General features: G+C 42.1%; 1 protein-coding gene across 2 annotated transcripts in view; it reads right to left on the reverse strand.

The window, feature by feature from the left end:
• The window catches only part of znf385c (zinc finger protein 385C), a 308,447-nt gene that overhangs the window by 30,523 nt on the left and 260,259 nt on the right, over positions 1-17,665 (reverse strand). For both annotated transcript variants that reach the window (XM_072442790.1, XM_072442791.1), the window contains one exon: positions 8,263-8,373. In XM_072442790.1, coding sequence (XP_072298891.1) covers positions 8,263-8,373 — 111 coding nt within the window. The remainder of the gene's footprint in view (positions 1-8,262; positions 8,374-17,665) is intronic.

Below are 17,665 nucleotides of genomic sequence, written 5' to 3' on the forward strand. Positions count from 1 at the left end.
CTAAAAATATCTGGCCTTTCGAGTGTCACTACATCTACTGTATTTTTCGGACTATAAATCGCACCAGCCAAAAAATGCATAATAGAGAAGAAATAAACATATATAAATTGCACTGGAGTATGAAATGTGGTTGCAAGTGTGAAAATAACAAATAATATCACATATAAGTCGCTCCGGAGTATAAATATAAGTATAAGTCGCTCCCCGGGCCAAAACTATGAAAAAAGGTGCGATTTATAGTCCGGAAAGTGTTTTATTTTGACACGTCTGCGCTTCTTTTTCAGTTTTACTTCCTGTCTCTTGATTTCCCTGCTGTGTCTCTCCTGTCGTGTTCTGACGCACCATGTTTCACCTTGTCCTTGGTTGGTCCATTGTCTTCGCCGCGGGTCACGTGACTCTTGCGTCCGAGTGAAAAGTCAGCAAATCTCAGAAAAAATAGATCTACGTCATAAATATTTGTCTAATCTGTCTGGCGCGCACATATTCATGGACAAATAATCCCTGTATAAATCATGTATCTTGCATGCAACAACAAACGGACTGGATTGCTCAACTTTTTGTCTGTGATGGTGACTCAAGCTAAGGCTAGCGGCGAACGCTAGCAACTTTTCGGCATAACGGTTTATTTAAGAGCGTTTTAATCATAATCTCGATTAAAAAGTGCATTTAAACAGCTTTTCTGCTTTATTCAGTCGTGTTGTGTCCAGTTAAAGACCTGCCGCTGTTTATTTTCCAACTCTCGCAATGCATTGTGGTCTATTTTGACAGCTGTACACTACTTTTCAAGGTGCATTGGGGGAAATTTTGAGTGCACTAAATGTTCTACTGCTGGACATTGGCAAACTGGCGCGAGCGCTAAATAGTGCCCTCTGCAGGGAATAATGCGGACATTCGGACGCAGCCGGTGTCCAAGTCTGTCGTGTCCTATTACCAGTCTGTTCCTTTTGTTTTTGCATTTTATCCCTGGATTATTTTGACATTTTGTTTCATGAAATATGATTTATTTTTTAGCAGTTTTGCTTTTTGGATCATTCTTTTGATGCCTCCCACGTGACACTTTAGGCCAAAACAAAAGCTAATCCAAGTCTAAAATAGGGCTAAACAAACACGCTGTACTATTTCCAAACCAGCACCAACTGAAAGGAGGACGCAAACTTAAGCTCAATTCAAACAATATTATAACTGCAGAGCAATCCACGTCCCAGCACTGACTAAAATCAATGCAACTAAATGTAAAACGAATAAAATAGCAGCCTACAAACATCAGGAGTGTGTGCACGAACTGTGGAGTGAACAATGGCCACTGTCTACAAGATCTCAGTTACAGCGGCTCTTTCTCCACAGATCCGACTTGGCCTGATGGCGTCACCTACAGGCCAATTCTAAACCGATTTAAAATGAGTCGGTTCACTACCGAACGCCTTCGATTTCAACCCGGCTCTGTTCACGCAGGCTGAAAACGACGTCTCAAAAAGTGTCCCGCTTTGGCTGAACCCCGGGCACACAGACGTCCCATTGTGGGTTTACCAGCTGCACACGGAAATCGTAAATTCCCGAGATATCGAACAATTTCCATGAATATTTCAAACCGAAAACACAACAAGAAACGGCATCAAATTTCCTGCCTCATGTTTCTTGCAGCAGAGCCGGTCTCTCGGCGCGTTCAGCCGCTTTACACTTATTTCTGCCCACCAATCATGCAAATACTCCAGGAAAAAAACAAAACAACTGGAGACAGAAATAGACTCGGAAAAGACAAACGACTGCGAGAAGCGCTGTGCTACTTATTCAAATTAAGCCTGAATAGTACCTCGTGCTCGGAGCCTCACAAATCACTCCGTTTCATTTTTCAGTGGCGAAGAACAAAGGCTAAAGTCGTACATCTGCAGTAGGTGGTGGTAATGTAACACTTGACAACAACAGCCATAAAACACAGAAGAAGAAGGTGGAAATCCGGAGATCTTCGGCGCTGTTTTTAAGTGAATAAATCTGCGACAGACTCAAACTGCGCGCTTATGTCAGCATGCGGCCATTAGCTTAAGATGGGGGCGCTTCATTTTCAATCTGTAAAATAAGGAAGTTGGTATTTTAACCTGTCTAATCTTTTTTTTTAAGGATTTTTTGTCCTGCAGGCTCTATTTGACAGGACAGCGCAGCGTGAAATGGGAATGAGAGACTGGGAATGACATGTAAATTGTTCTTTTTTTGGATGTGACTAGTAACTTACATGAATTAATCATTTAATTAATCATTTGGTCTTTGGTCATTCTCTGATACCAGCTCAGCCCAATGCAATAACTGCAGTCGTGTCCTTGGGCAAGACACCCAGAGTGATTATTAATGTTTGGAGAGAATTTTAGTGTCATGATTATTGTGAGACGAAACAAATACATTTTATTTTCAATTACTGACAAAACGTCTTCTGCATGTTCTAAAACAGTGCCATTTGTTATGAATAATGATGAAGTTAATGTGGCATAAACAAGATCAAAACAAAAAACTTAAGATTTAGTTTTTTCCCCCGGAGACGACATTGAAAGGAAATAGCTTTTTTATGCTTCAATTTTTTTTTTTTAGATTTTTGCCACAAAAACAATTTAGGTCTATAATTGCACTTCCTGTTTGTAATTGATGACATCACACTAGAAATTACTCATAAAACACTGGGCAAAAACTAATGTGATTTTTTTTCAACTTTTACTTTATTTTGTTGAATTAATGTTTAGCGTCAAAAAAGTTGTTTCCTTGTGTAATTCTGCATAAACTTTGACTGAGATGAGTGTCCCTGGTGTGATGTCACTTCATGTCATTTTCTACAGTATTTTCAAGTTTTTCTCCACAAATACCTGCTCGATTGGTGTAAAACTATAATTTATATGTACAACAGGAATAAACACACCAAATAAAGTCAAAATTAGAAAACAGTAAAAACCTGTCATAGGCCCTTCAACATAATAAACTTGACAATCCTCATTTGACAGACACATTCCTGTCAGTAGTGCAGCTGTGGCTAAACTACATCAATCCAAGGCAGTATGAACAGTTCCTTTCAGAGCTGGGCATAAGACACTGAACTCAGAAAGAGCCAAAGCGACTAGTGCGATTGACGCTGCCGCCAATCGAGCGCGGTGTTAACAAATCTACAACACTTTGCATTATTGAAAGTAGTGGTGCGATTTGGAGCAGTCCTTCAAACAGTCCCGCTTGCTGCTAGCGCAAAAACATGGCTGCGTTTGGCGTGACTGGGAGATCAGCGTCGTGTGACATACTCGGCCTGGGCTTCCAAACAAACCCATCAAATCGAAGAGGTGTGAATCAAGCTTTGGTTTTCGCATCAGCCGCTCGCGCGCAAGTCTCTGAAGGGATTATCCATCATCCAGTGATCGATCAGGGGCCAGTTAACATTGTCACACACTTAATCTGCCGGGTCCAAGGAGATGAGAGTGCAGCACGTCTTTACGCCTTTCTATAGACGCGCACGTTGTCATTAAAACTGAATCGAAATAATGAACATCGAGAACCGTATCGTCTACAATGAGAAAAGTGTTGAAAAGCTTGGAAGAACCCGTTGCGTTTCTTTTTTTTAAACATGTTTCTGCACTTTTGCGGTTAAAGGATCATCGTGTAACTTTTCTGATGGAGGGCCTGCCATATCTTTGTCTCCATGGAGATGTTATTGCTTGGATGGAAATGTTACACAGCCTGGCTCTGGGGAAGTGTCGATATATCGAGACTGAACCAGTACAAGTGGTATTAATGCTGCAATGGAAATAATGATGATAATGCACATATTTACATGTTAAGGCTAGAAGTATTAGAGCTATTTCTTCATTGTTTTGTGTCAAAATACTTTCACCAGCAGCAGGTTGGACTAATCCATTTGCGTCCGATGTGTTTTGTTTGTCCTTTAGAGCCTATTTGAAGCCTTTATTTGTACTCAGACAAGACTGAAATCATGATCTTTGGCCACAGAAACAAAGAGAAAGTGTTAGCGTCACCTCCAGAGTCTCGCTCTAAAACCTACAAACCAAGTTAGAAATCTGGGGGTAATAATGGACTCAGACTTGAACTTTAATAGCCACATCAAATCAATAACATCAGCAGCTTTTTACCATCTAAAAAACATTGCCAAAATCAAAAATATAGTGTCAAAACCAGATCTAGAGAGACTTATCCATGCGTTTGTCTCCAGTAGATTAGACTACTGTAACGGCCTGCTCACTGGCCTCTCCAAACGAGTAGTAAAACAGCTGCAGTACATCCAGAACGCTGCTGCTCAGGTCCTGACTAGAACCAGGAAGTATGAGCACATTAGTCCTGTTCTCAGGTCTCTGCACTGGCTCCTGTGGCTCAGAGAATAGAATTTAAAGCAGCTCTGCTTGTGTACAAGTCTCTCCATGGCCTAGCACCAAAGTACATCTCAGACATGTTAGTGCCATATGAACCATCTCGGACTCTGAGGACCTCAGGGACCGTCCTCCTGCTGGTGCCCAGAGTCAGGACTAAACATGGACCGGCCTCCTGCTGGTGCCAGAGTCTGGACTAAACATGGACCGGCCTCCTGCTGGTGCCAGAGTCTGGACTAAACATGGACCGGCCTCCTGCTGGTGCCAGAGTCAGGACTAAACATGGACCGGCCTCCTGCTGGTGCCAGAGTCTGGACTAAACATGGACCGGCCTCCTGCTGGTGCCAGAGTCAGGACTAAACATGGACCGGCCTCCTGCTGGTGCCAGAGTCTGGACTAAACATGGACCGGCCTCCTGCTGGTGCCAGAGTCAGGACTAAACATGGACCGGCCTCCTGCTGGTGCCAGAGTCAGGACTAAACATGGACCGGCCTCCTGCTGGTGCCAGAGTCAGGACTAAACACTGTGGCGCGCGTGCCGGTCGTCGGTCTCTAAAGGTTGCAGTGAATAACTAGGACTTCAGGAATAACTTTGCTCTTCTTCAAACGGATGAAAATGAACTAGTTCTGTTTTTAGAAAGCAAAAATCAGGTGCAGCGCCTCAAAGGTCAGATCAGCGGAGAGGCGGGCCGGTAAGTAAGAGTAAAATGCCAACGATTTTGAAGCCGCGAGAGATATTATCAAAAAAGCAGGTGAATAAACCCCCACCACACTAGGAAACAATTCAGAAGAAAATATTATATATTTTGAACGGGCAAAAGTCCCCAAAACGCTGCTCGTAAACAGAAAGCCGAGACCCGTGAACACTGTGCCTTTAAAATCGTGTAATTTCCGAGCCCTCATCCGAACCCGGCGAGCACTTTAAGCGTTGTAAACCACAGCATGTCCTCTCGGCTCCCGCGGGAACGTCTACATTATGCAAAGGCAAAACTAGCTTTATGATGTTAGCGGCAAACTCTGGAGAGAGCGGCACCGTGTTAGCAAAGTGTCAACGCTCACTCAGAGGCACACATCCAGTCAAACATGCACTCGTCTCTGAGCCGGTTAAGTTTTCCCTCTGCTCCGTGTCTCCGGTGTTCCTTTGAAGGCTCTAACAAGGAAATTGCATGCTTCTAAAGGTGGATTTTACTATTCCCAAACCAAGAATTTCTAAAGGCTTTCGAGGTTATTATACTCTGTTTGTTTATGTGCATCCTTCCTCAACTTTTCGTACAGAAGAGGAAATATCAGGTGCATTTGTTTGTACGAAATAAAGCACATTTCATCTCGTTCACGCGCTACATTCGAACACAAACGTTTCGAAATGGACTCAACCGGGGATGATTTAACGCAACACAATGTCGAAACCGGTAAAGGTCAAGGACAAAAGCAGGAGAAAACCAGAATTAATTGTGTCTGAAAATCCCCCAGTGGTTTGGTGTATTTATAACACATTCATCAACAGAAAGACTAGATGCTTTATGTTAGATTAAGCTAAAGCTAGTTTCCATCTGCAGTCTCCGGGAAACATCACAAACATAATTAAAACACCTCCAAATATCTATTCATTTACAGTTGGAGAGTCGATTTTGGCTCAAAAGGGCAGCCATGTCTCCTTGTTCGACCTCAGGGCAGCTGTGGCGGCAACAAAACAGCCAACCGCCACAATTACTAATGGACTGTACTGTAAAGTGGTATCATGAAGCTTGAGAAATAAATCATTTGAGATGTTTTTGCGAAGTTGTATTGCTTATAACTCCACTGACTGCAATATAAAACTGAATCATGGCTTGTAAACTCTGGGTCCAACGCATCCGCACGAGTTTCCGAGCAGAAATTTGAGTTTACGAGCAGAAATTTGAGTTTACGAGCAGAAACTTTGAGCCTGGTCGTGTTCAAGGCCGTTGTTCCGAGTCTGAGGTTTGAGCTACCGTGTTTTCACTCCTCCTACTGGTCAGCTTCTGCCACACACTGTGTGAGTGACGGGTGGATTAAACCAATCACAGTGAAGAGTGAACTCTCTCTGCTGAAATTGAAAATCTAGTCTTGTTTAAAATAAATCTGAATTCAGAATATTTATGAGTAGTAATTTATTAATTTGAGTAGTTTTGATCCGGTTAGAATAAATTGCTTGTAAGATGTAGATAATTTCACTGGTTTGAAGACATTTCCAACTACAAGATAATTTAGCTGGATTTAAGAAAGCAAATGTGCCCATGAGATCAGTAAAAAAATCTTACCTCAATGCCGTATAATTTAGCTTGAAATAAGAAGAAATACACTGAAACAAGTCAGACGTATCTTTAAAGAAGTAAAATAATCTAAGTCCATCACGTAAATACACCTTAATGAATCACATTGATTGAAATTAAGATGAATATCCTGAATTAAAGCCATTTTAACACATCTACAACTTACATTTACATTTAATACATACATATTTTGTAGCGTTGTAGTTAAGGTTTCAGCTACTTTATGTAAATGAATCAAAATGGTGAGTGAATTAGCTCTAGAAAATAGTGATGTTTATATATATTAGTTGACAGTTTAAGGCTAAAATAATCCAAAATGGGACAAAACCAGGTCTAACTAAACTAAAATGACTTTGTCCCACCACAGAACGACCCCCCACTCCTAAACAAACAATCGTTGGTTGTGAATTTGCATACGGCGCCTCCTGTGGGCCTGTGGGGTCAGTGGAAATTGCAGAAAGGCTACGTCCGGCTGCGTCGGTTTGATTGTTTGTGCGGCGCGAGATAAACGCCGGCCCTCCCTGCGGTCTAATCCCTCAGACCGAAACAAGACGCGGTCATCTCACCAACGCAAAACAAAGCACATCCTTCCACGCTCGCTGATGAAAAGAGAGATATGCACAAAGTCACAGAAAGTTATGAGGACAATTCACTTCAACTGCACTTTTGGAATCCATCTTCAGTGAAAAAGCATTGTCGTCGAGATCCATGTAGCGATATTAAAACTTTTAGAGACTTTTTTGACCTTTTTTCCCCCGCAAACAGATTCAGCTACACTATAAGCACTTACAATCTGATCAATCTTTATGAGCACAGATGTCGTTGGGTTTTAGGGGTGGGCAATATTGACAAAAATGAACATCAATATTTTAAGAATGCATCGGTAATGTGCTAAAATGTGTCCGTGAAAGGCTTGGTCCAGGTTCAAATATCGCACAAAATGTGAACCGACCGTAAAACGAGCCACAAAAGAGCAGAAACATAACTTTATACCCTTGTTTTCTGTCTTTTTTAGGCAATTTTAATCGTTTTAATTACCATATTTTTCAGACTATGAGTCGCACCAGCCAAAAAATGCACAATAGAGAAGGAAAAAAACATATATAAGTCGCACTGGAGTATGAAATGCGGTTGCAAGTGTGAAAATAACAAATAATATCACATATAAGTCGCTCCGGAGTATAAGTATAAGTATAAATATAAGTATAAGTCGCACCCCGGCCAAAACTATGAAAAAAGATGCGACTTATAGTCCGGAAAATACGGTATATGTTTTGCACATCTCCACAACAACAACGGCAATATTTTCTTTTTTCTTTTATTTTTTTCCCTCAATATATCGCCCGCCTCTGCTCTTTATTCTTCTGTTTTCTGAAATGCAGCGCGCGCACTTCTATAATGTGTATATCGCTGACACTCGAATGCGCACAAAGGGTAACATTACAGAACATTATAAAAGCTATGGAACTCAGAGACACGCGTTTTCAAAGAAACAACATTGGCGGTTGAACAAAGAGGCTGCCGTGCATCCTCCGCTCTTCGCTTTCATATTAAATTGCGTGGCCCCGGAACACCGTCGCCTTCCGGCCCTCGTCTCCTCGAATGCGGAGGTTTTATTTCTCTTACCGTGGAGTTGAACCGCAGGTGGCAAATGTTGCAGGAGATGATTTGCTTCTTCTTTAGAGGTTGAGGGGCCCCAAACGTGTGGTTGATCACAGCTTTCTGCACCGGATCCATCTGAAGGAAACGGACAAAAATATGAAAATCGTCGTTATCAGGCTTTAAAGTGCAGTGGGCAAATATGATGGCCATTACACATTAATCATAGAAAAAAAGAAAAATCATATAAAATGTAATCATGGAAATTATTATTTTATTATTGCCAAATCCTTAGTCTAAATAAATGCATCTAAATCTAAAACATTATTATTATTTTAATTATTATTATTTATTTAATTAATTATTTAATTTGAATTTATTTTAATTCAATCTAATCTAATTTATTTTTATAAAAAAAATAAAATCAAAAAATATATATATTTTTATCACTTATGGCTTTAGATTTGAGATTTGAGTTTATCAAAGATTTGACTGAAATGCGTCAATCACGGCACTAGAAAAAAAGATAAAACATTCACATAAAAGTTGACATTAAAATAAAATGAAAACATTAAAATCAAAATACAAGAATAAAATGCAAACTGTTTATGATGGCAAATAGCCTGTAATATTATCCTACTAAAGTACAATTTTAGAACATAAAATAAGCTTCATGTTAGGGCTGGGCAATTACTCACAGTTTAATCAAGATTACATTTTTTCCCCCAAAAAACAAAAACCAAACCCAATCAACAGGACCAGAGAAAAACGGAATAATTTGGTTGATCAACTTCACACTTGTCGTTATATTGTTCTAAATTGAGCCCATTTTACTCCTGATCTCATCCTCATTTGGTCCTGATCCAAACCAGGTTCAGTTTCAGGTTTAACCCAATTTTGATGTGGTGAATGTGCAAATAGGAAATTACCGTATTTTCCGCACTCTAAGTTGCACCTTTTTTCATAGTTTTGGCCGGGTGCGACTTATACTTATATTCATACTTATATATTTATATTTATACTCCGGAGCGCCTTATATGTGATATTATTTGTCATTTTCACACTTTCTGGACTTTAAGTCGCACCGGAGTATAAGTTGCAAAAGCCAAAAAATGCATAATAGAGAAGAAATAAACATATATAAGACGTACTGGAGTATGAAGTCCAATTGTGTTATTAATATTATTTTTTTTGGCATATCGTCCAACTCTATACGTTATGTACTGATATTCCCAAAGACTACTACGACCAAAATGAAAACTACACCACCGTTACATCTATCAAATAAAGTGGCATTCTAGCTTCCCGAATCCCCCGAGAGCGATCGAGCTAATGGCGTTCTATTGGCTTTTCCGCCGCATCCTCTGCTCCAGTCCAAAGCGTTGTAATTAAACAGGAGGGAACGGTGACAAATCCGAGCGTAATCCAGGGAGTCGACTGTACACAATACGTTTCAATCAGGAGACGCACCCGCACCGCAGAGCCGCTACAAATCTCCTCGGAGCTCGCCATAAGCTAATCAAAGCCCATTCACGTCGCATACAAACGGCTCCAAATGGAACAGATGTAGGGGGGGGCACGGTGACACGGCATAAAAGGCAGCAGCCCCCCCCACCCTTTCCGTCGCAATCAGCTGTATTCACCGAAAGATTATGCAACAGTGATATGAGTCGCTCGTTTCAAGGCGGATTAACGAGCGGGATGAGGATGGACGGATGCACTTTTGGACGCTGGACAAGGGAAAAGTGTGAGCGAATCGTCAGCCGTCGTGTCGATACTGGCTGAGGTATTGAACAGTATTGATCCCCATGCATAATATCAGTACTTGGATACTTGGAAATGGTAAAAATCAACCTATTTGCACCGGCTTTTAATACAAGCCGAGCTGTTTTATTTAAGTCTATTTGTTCTTGATATTGAGCCTTGCTATTTTGTGTCTTTCATGTTAAATGTCCTGTCCTCAATTTGTAATAATCAATTTGTAATGTACACTCAAGTTGACTTTCTAATCATTTTCGTAATCATATTTTAGTCAAATTTAAATCATTTTTTTATACTGTATTTGAGTCTGTCGGCACATTTAGATTTTAGACAATATTCCAAGGTAAAATTCTTTATAGTAGGAGTTTCAATGCTTTTTAATACAAAACTCATGGGTATCAGATACTTCATATAGTATTACATGGTATCGGATCGAAACAAAAATCACGGTGACGTATTTAAGAGGCAAAATGTGGCAAGATGTGACTGAACAGAACAGATATAGACAATAAGAATGTCTTTCTGGTTAAATTGCTGCTTCAGTTTCATTTAGAGTGTTTCCAAAAGAACAGAATACTCAATTTGACATTCTTTTCACACGCTGAACGGCAAAATTGCATTGATAGGCGGCTGGATTTGGATTCCAACTGCAAATATGGGCCAATCTGCAAAGACGTACCAGAGGAAACATCTACGCAGAGAACATGCAAACTCCACTTTGTCTGTGAGGCAAGAGTCACACACCACTCCACCTTATTGTCACGTGACCTGTCCCAATTGTCTCAGCAGAGGACGAGATTAAACCTCGATTCTCGGGAATGTCCTGTTGTCAATGGAAACTCCACATTCGGTCAGAAACCCGGCTGTCCTTTACATAACGACCCACCGAAGCCTGTAGTTAAAGTGCGTCTGGGCGCGGATCTGGGCGGCTTAAATGGTGTTAGCGCCGGAGCATCCGTGTGGAGCTGAGCCTTCATTACAAGCGCCCGCATTCCTCACCGACAGCTGACTTCAGATCCATATCACGTTTAACTATCACCTTGGACTGCCACCAGCACTGGCACTGGCCCCGACAAGGATAGAGTTCCCCCCTTTCCACGGGACGGAGCACAATGCACCACTATCCGCACCGTCGGCCCAGAAGTCCCTGCTGTTTCATGACCTGCTTCATGTCTGCACGCGGAGGACGACGCCATCTTTCTGCCCGTTTCATCAGCTACTGTCCAGCACCTTGAATGCAGATCTGAAGTCTGGTGTTTTTGGGCTCATGCAAACAAGTTGGTTTTAAATATACTGTATTTTCCAGACCATAAGTTGCACTGGAGTATAAGTTGCATTTTTTGTTGAAATGTATTTGATAAAATCTAAGACCAAGAACAGACATTTGATCTTAAAATGCAGTTTAAAATAATAACAGATTAGAGAACATGGTGAATAGGTGTACATATGCTAACGCTAACACCTTCAGCTACATGACGCACAGACAGAACTGTGGTAAGTGTCTGGTATGTTAACGTAGCATATGAACAGTTATTCAGATAACTATAGCATAAAGAACATGCTAACAAGTTTAGAAAAGCATCAGTTTTACCCCAAATCACTAAATCCATTGAATTCTTCTTCCTCTGTGTCACTTCTAAACAACTCCACAAACTCCAGAGGAAGAGGAAGTGCAGATTCTTCTTCTGCGTCGCTTAGAGCCTAGGGCGCCCTCTTGTGGTTGCCAGAGTGACAATACTAATATAATATCATCATATATAAGTCGCACCTTGGCCAAACTATGAAAAAAGGTGCGACTTGTAGTCGGGAAAATACGGTATATTCAAAACAAAAAGTATTTTATTTGGATCTCATTTTAAGGCACGCACAGTCTCACACACTGCTGTCGGCACCTGTGCGCATGCATGCTCTGACCTAACCCCTCAGCCACAGAAACACGCTGGACAGTTATTCATTGGGTGCATGTTTCTCACACTGAAGCGCATTCGTTCCCTTTCCATTGCACTTGCCAAACCACACATAAAAAGGCTCTACAACCGTTCCGTCCCGGGCTTTTCAGCCTCTGCTTGGCTTTCGTCTCTCACAAAGCGGCCCAAAGCGTTCTTCAGATCTCCTCCTCGCACAGAAGGCATCGCCAGGTCGGAGAACGGGCTGTTTTACCGCACACGCCTCGATGCCAAAGCGAGAGGCCGAACACAAACAGACACTGGAGCCTCCCTGACGGACACGCGCGCCCTTCTCCGGGGACTTCCCTCGCTTTGGTTGCCTTATTTTACTCTTTTCTACACAGCCCGGAGCATCCTCTCGGGACGGGCCGGCTTCTCCCCGTGGGCGAAGTGAAACCGATCCCCCCCGCCCCTGGGGTTGGAGGGAGGCCAGCCCCCCGCACACGGCTGCTTGTTTTAGCGGTCAGAGAATGCGCTCATTGTGTGTCAGCGGGCGCCCTGAAAGACTCCAGTAAAAGCACCTTTTGTCTGAGCGTTCGACCTTGGCTTGTCAAAGAGGGGCGTGTCCGGTCAGGGGCGGTCCAAGAGCCACAGAATGATCAGTTTGCTTTTTTGTGACAGTCAGGTTTAGGGCTGCACAGTATGTCGCAGTCTAATCGATGTTGAAATGCGAGTCGCCGCAATTATCAAATCTTAAAAGCAGCAATTATTTAGATAGAAAATCCTCTGTCTGTCCTCTATCTTAATATATTTTTTTATGATTTTATTTTGTGTATTTATAGCTTTTGTACCTATAAATGATAGTTTTACCCCAATCGAGCAGGTGTTTGTGGAGAAAAGTAAAACAAATCTGTAGAAAATGACATCACACTAGGAACATCACAAAGTTCATGAATAGTTTACATAGAATAAACTATATTTTTGACCCTCTAAGCATTAATTCATCAAAAGAAAGGTGCTTTTATATACTTTTATAGGTAAAAAAAATAAAATTGGGACATTAGAAGAGTTTTTGCCCAGTGTTTGCTGTGTAAATTCCCAGTGTGATGTCATCAATTACAACCAGGAAGTAAAATTATAGACCTAAAAAATGAAACATTCTGGAACGTTTAAAAAAATGTTCCTAGCAATGATTAAACTGTTTAAATTTTAACTGCATTTCAGTTCAATGAGTCGTCCGACCTGTCATGGGCCCTTTAAATCGAGACACCAAATTCTGTCCCGATGCCACGCGGACGGACGCCGAACCCAACATTCTTTCACACACAAACGAACGACAATCCACAAATCAAAGCACATCAAATTCTCTGATATTCATGCCACTCCTCCGCTCTCGTCACCAGTAACACGCAAAAGATGCTGTTCGGTGTCTCTAGAGTCTTAGCAGAAGCACGACATCAGAAATTTCAATGTGACGTGAAGCTTTTAGCTCAGATGCATGTTACACGGGCTAATCATCACCTCAAATGAAAACGGCAAAAGGTATAAACACTCGGCCGTCGCGTTTAACGAGGATTTGACTCCTCGTAAATGTGGCTAATGGGTTTGTACCGGCCTGCGACCTCTTTCCTTCAGTCACACCGTGATGATGACGCTCACGGCGAATGGAGAACGTACTCGCTCCAAAAGTCGATTGACGGCTCAGATTCATGGCAGGAGCAACAGTCGCCGCGTCCACTAATTTATCGAGCTCTACAAACGCATGGAATTCTTTTATTAGTCGTCTCTAAAAGGTCAAAGCGCCCGAGTTGTTTACAATGCAATTACTGAACGTTTTCAATCTAATACGTCGGCGGAATGACGATTAGAACTTTTCCCCAAAACCGTGCCGTCCTAGTCTGAGTCTGAGTGTCCAAACCCTTGAGCTTTAATGGACCTTTCTCTGGACACTCCTGACTACTCGACCGTTTGGTGAAACGGTCGGAGGCGGCTGCCGTTCTGTGCCGTAAAGTCTCCATCGTAGTGTCGTTTTACTGGCTGCTAATTACTGCGCGCAGAGATCGGCTTTGTTCAGAATGTCTCCACTGTATGTCGCTGGGTCGGTTGTGCTGTTTCACCACTAAAGCTACCGGTAATTGCCCGGATTAATAAAGGCGTCCGAGCGTGAATCTGGAGATGCCGTTGCTGTGCCTGAAAGGTTCTAAACAGAGCCGGCCAAGTTTACCAAATGGCAGCGTCGTATTGCGCGGAAATAGCTTGAAAATCGTGCGTTCTGACAGGGAGCGTGGTCGCCTCTGCACAGATCCGACCCGCAGCTGGGCCTGGCGCAGTGCAGTTTAATGTCATACTGTGGAATTCTCCCCGTCAAAGCCACAACATTCAGTATCCACGACGACGTCTCTGTTACAAAAGTCACATGGTGCAGCTTTAAGCACCGACGGCACAATGGCACTTGCACATTTGTACGTTTTGGGAAGCTGGGACAAAATAAAAGGGGAGGGAAGGTTGAACTCCCCGTGTTGGTGCTGAAAGTGCCCCCTACAGGTCGGACGACTCATCGAACCAAAATGTAGTTAAGATAAGCTTGAATTTTAATACAAATTATTAAAACTATTTTTATCCCAGAATAGCATATTTTTAGGTTTATATTTTCACTTCCTGTTTGTAATTGATGACATCACACAAGGAAATTACCCAGCAAACACTGGGCCAAAACTCATCTAATGTCACAATATTTTCATTTGACAAATAAAAATATGAGGGAGCGACTTTATTTTGTTAAATTAATGTTTAGAGAGTCAAAAAAGTTGTTATTTGTGTAAATCATGCATAAACTTTGACTTTGAGTGTGTTTCCCTAGTGTGATGTCACTCCCTGTCATTTCCCACAGATTTTTCAATGTTTTCTCCATAAATACCTGCTTGATTGGTGTTAAACTATCATTTATATGTACAACAGGTATAAATACACCAAATAAAGTCAAAATTTAAAAATCGTAAAAATCTGTCATGGGCACTTTAATTTCCCCCCAAATCAATTACGCAACAGTCACCAGTACTTTAAGGTGCCATGAACGATTGTACGTTTGCAGATCACAGTTTTACTTTATTGTCCTTGTACAGAAATGTATAACAGTTAATAAGATATTCCTTTATTGTCCCACATGGGGAAATTTCATTGGTGCAACGCAGGTAGATACAGAGGTAGATACAGAAGAACAGATCACTTATAGGAAGTCTGAAAAACAATATTTGTAACGCAAATCAATGAATCAATCCACGGTGTCGAGTAACTTGTCGAGGGCTGGAATGGAACTCGTGAGGGGTAGAAACCACACATGTGCACCACCTTTAACCACTGCACCACCGGCGAGCTCATCATCCCTCCCGGTTTCAATTCTAAAGCTGTGCTCGTGCCTGAACGGTCACGGATACAAATATTAACGACATGCCAAAGGGTTTGTCAGAGCTACGTAGGGAAGTTTGCTTTTAAAAATGAGCTGTGCGGTTCTTTTATCGATTCGTTTTTATCGATTTCATGTATTTACACCTCTACTTTCTTGTTGTTTCATTTTTACTTCAGTTTTAAGTTTGTTTTTTTCTGCTTTTACTATTTTCCCCCCACTACATATGGCACTTTGGACATATTTTGCTTTTTGCTCATAAAATAGAATGTCGATCCCACCGGATTATATGTTAAGTATAAAACATTTATTACCTCCTTTTGTAGTTTGAAAATCAAGCTCTCCAGCTTCAAAAAGATGAACCATTCCTTCCCTCCAGTGCAAATGGAACGAGCAGCGTGCAATTATCATTTAAATGCACCTATTTTTTGAGCGCATTCTTCATTTTTGCAGGTCTGGCCGCACTTTTTTTCCGTGGAAGAGGAGGAGGAGGAGGAGGGGGAGTGGGCCTGGCTGTGTGGAGCGTTACCGCGGGAGACTGAGGATATTTAGCTTTGGAGACAGGTGCATTCATCTTCCCCCCTCGCCGCAGACGTCCGGGACAGCGTGAGCCTTATCGGCGCGCGGACGACCCGGGGCTTTCCGTGTGATTTATGCCTCATCTGCCTCCGCACGCCGCCGCCACCGCTGTGCCACGCAGGCTAATCGTCCCCTCGCGGGACCGTTTGATTACTTTTGTCTGCGCTTATCATCATTTGCAGGGGGGGATTCTGGCTGTGGAAGATTGAGCGCCGTCCTGCGAAAACGCCGAATGGGAGCCGGCGTGGGACGCAAGTTTTTTCCCCCCGTTTACACAATTAAAACGAAGGGAACGGCGAGGGATCAACGCAGGCTTTTAACAGACACAAGAACAACACTGTCGTACTAAGACATGAGTGACTGCATAGACTAAAACTATACATATACACGTACTTTCTGATGGTAGTTGAATGCTGCGTTTTACTTATACTTGAGTAATACAATTCTACACAGATAGAATTCTTACTTGAGTAAAATCCTTTGTTACTTTCCCCACAGTTTGTAATTCTATCGGTGATTGAAGCTTCGTGCTGACAGAATGAACGGATCTGAACACCTTTTTCTCGCACTTCAGCTTTAGACATGATTTAGACAAGAATCTGCACTGTTTATTATACTATAAATCAGAGTTGTCCCAGACTTATTGTCAATAGTGAATTGTTGAAATGGTTGTATTTTATGTAGGTTTGACTGAGCCTTTAAAGGACACATATCGATGCTTCTTTCAGGTCCTTCGTATTGAACTGTCACATAAGTAGATCACTATTTTACATTTTGTTCATTGTAAATGGCAATATTGGTGTAAAACGGCTTAGTAATGAAACAGTTCTATTGACTTCCTGTTCAAAACTGCAGAACTGATAAGCTCTGCCTTGTATAAAAGCCACATTTCACTGTGAGGAGCAGCGGATTTACATGCTATTTACATGTTTTGCCATTGAAAAGTGGCTACGTGACATTTCAGAGCCCGACATGTGTCAACCCGGGTGTTCATTTTTCTAATAATCACAACAGAGTACAGGAATGTGGGCGGGGAAAGGGGGGTAGGGGAGAACGGTCAACGGACAAAACAGGCTGAGCTCGAACATGCAGGAATGAATCCAAACACAACTCTGCGCAAACGAATGATGAGGAAACGAGATCGTAACGAGATCGTAACGAGATCGAAAGATATTAAAAGCCGATTTAGCAGAATATGTTCCCTTTTCCGTATTCTTATTTTTGCTGTTAAAAGTCAGCAGGATGCCTCTCTGCTCCAAAGTACAAACCCAACGTTATGTCCGATCAGTCACTCTCAATAGCATTTTTAGCAATTACCTTTTTACATTTGCGGCTGATCGTTTGAACAATTTCAGTAATACATCATAAGTAATGGTCCTCTCACTGTAAAGCTTTGGCTACGCTGAACCCACCTGCCGCTTGTAAAGAATGAAATGATTGTTTTAAATCTGCTCTGCTTTCTGCTCGGCCTCCGATAAGTCCCTGCGGAGCAGCTCGGGTGATGCGCTGACCCCGGCAACGGTGGGTGGGCAGAAAAATAAACTCATCACGAACCATGATAGAAAGGGACTACGTTACAGTGCCAACCTGTCAAATGCCTGTGTGGTCTCTATACCCTCTTCCACCGCTTCTATTACTCGTTTTTATAAGACGCGTGGGCACGAAGAACACCCCGAGCTTATGTTTCATTTACAAATCAGAGAAAAGGAGACTTATTTTCCCCTTACGTCGGCGATGGAGGCAGCTCATAGGCGGCGGGATCAAAGGAGCGGGACGTGCACGCTCGTCTTGAACAATGGCA

Source organism: Eucyclogobius newberryi, unplaced genomic scaffold (genome assembly GCF_026437365.1).
Source record: "Eucyclogobius newberryi isolate DKJ021-1_F unplaced genomic scaffold, fEucNew1.0.hap1 SCAF_13, whole genome shotgun sequence".
Taxonomy (NCBI): domain Eukaryota; kingdom Metazoa; phylum Chordata; class Actinopteri; order Gobiiformes; family Gobiidae; genus Eucyclogobius; species Eucyclogobius newberryi.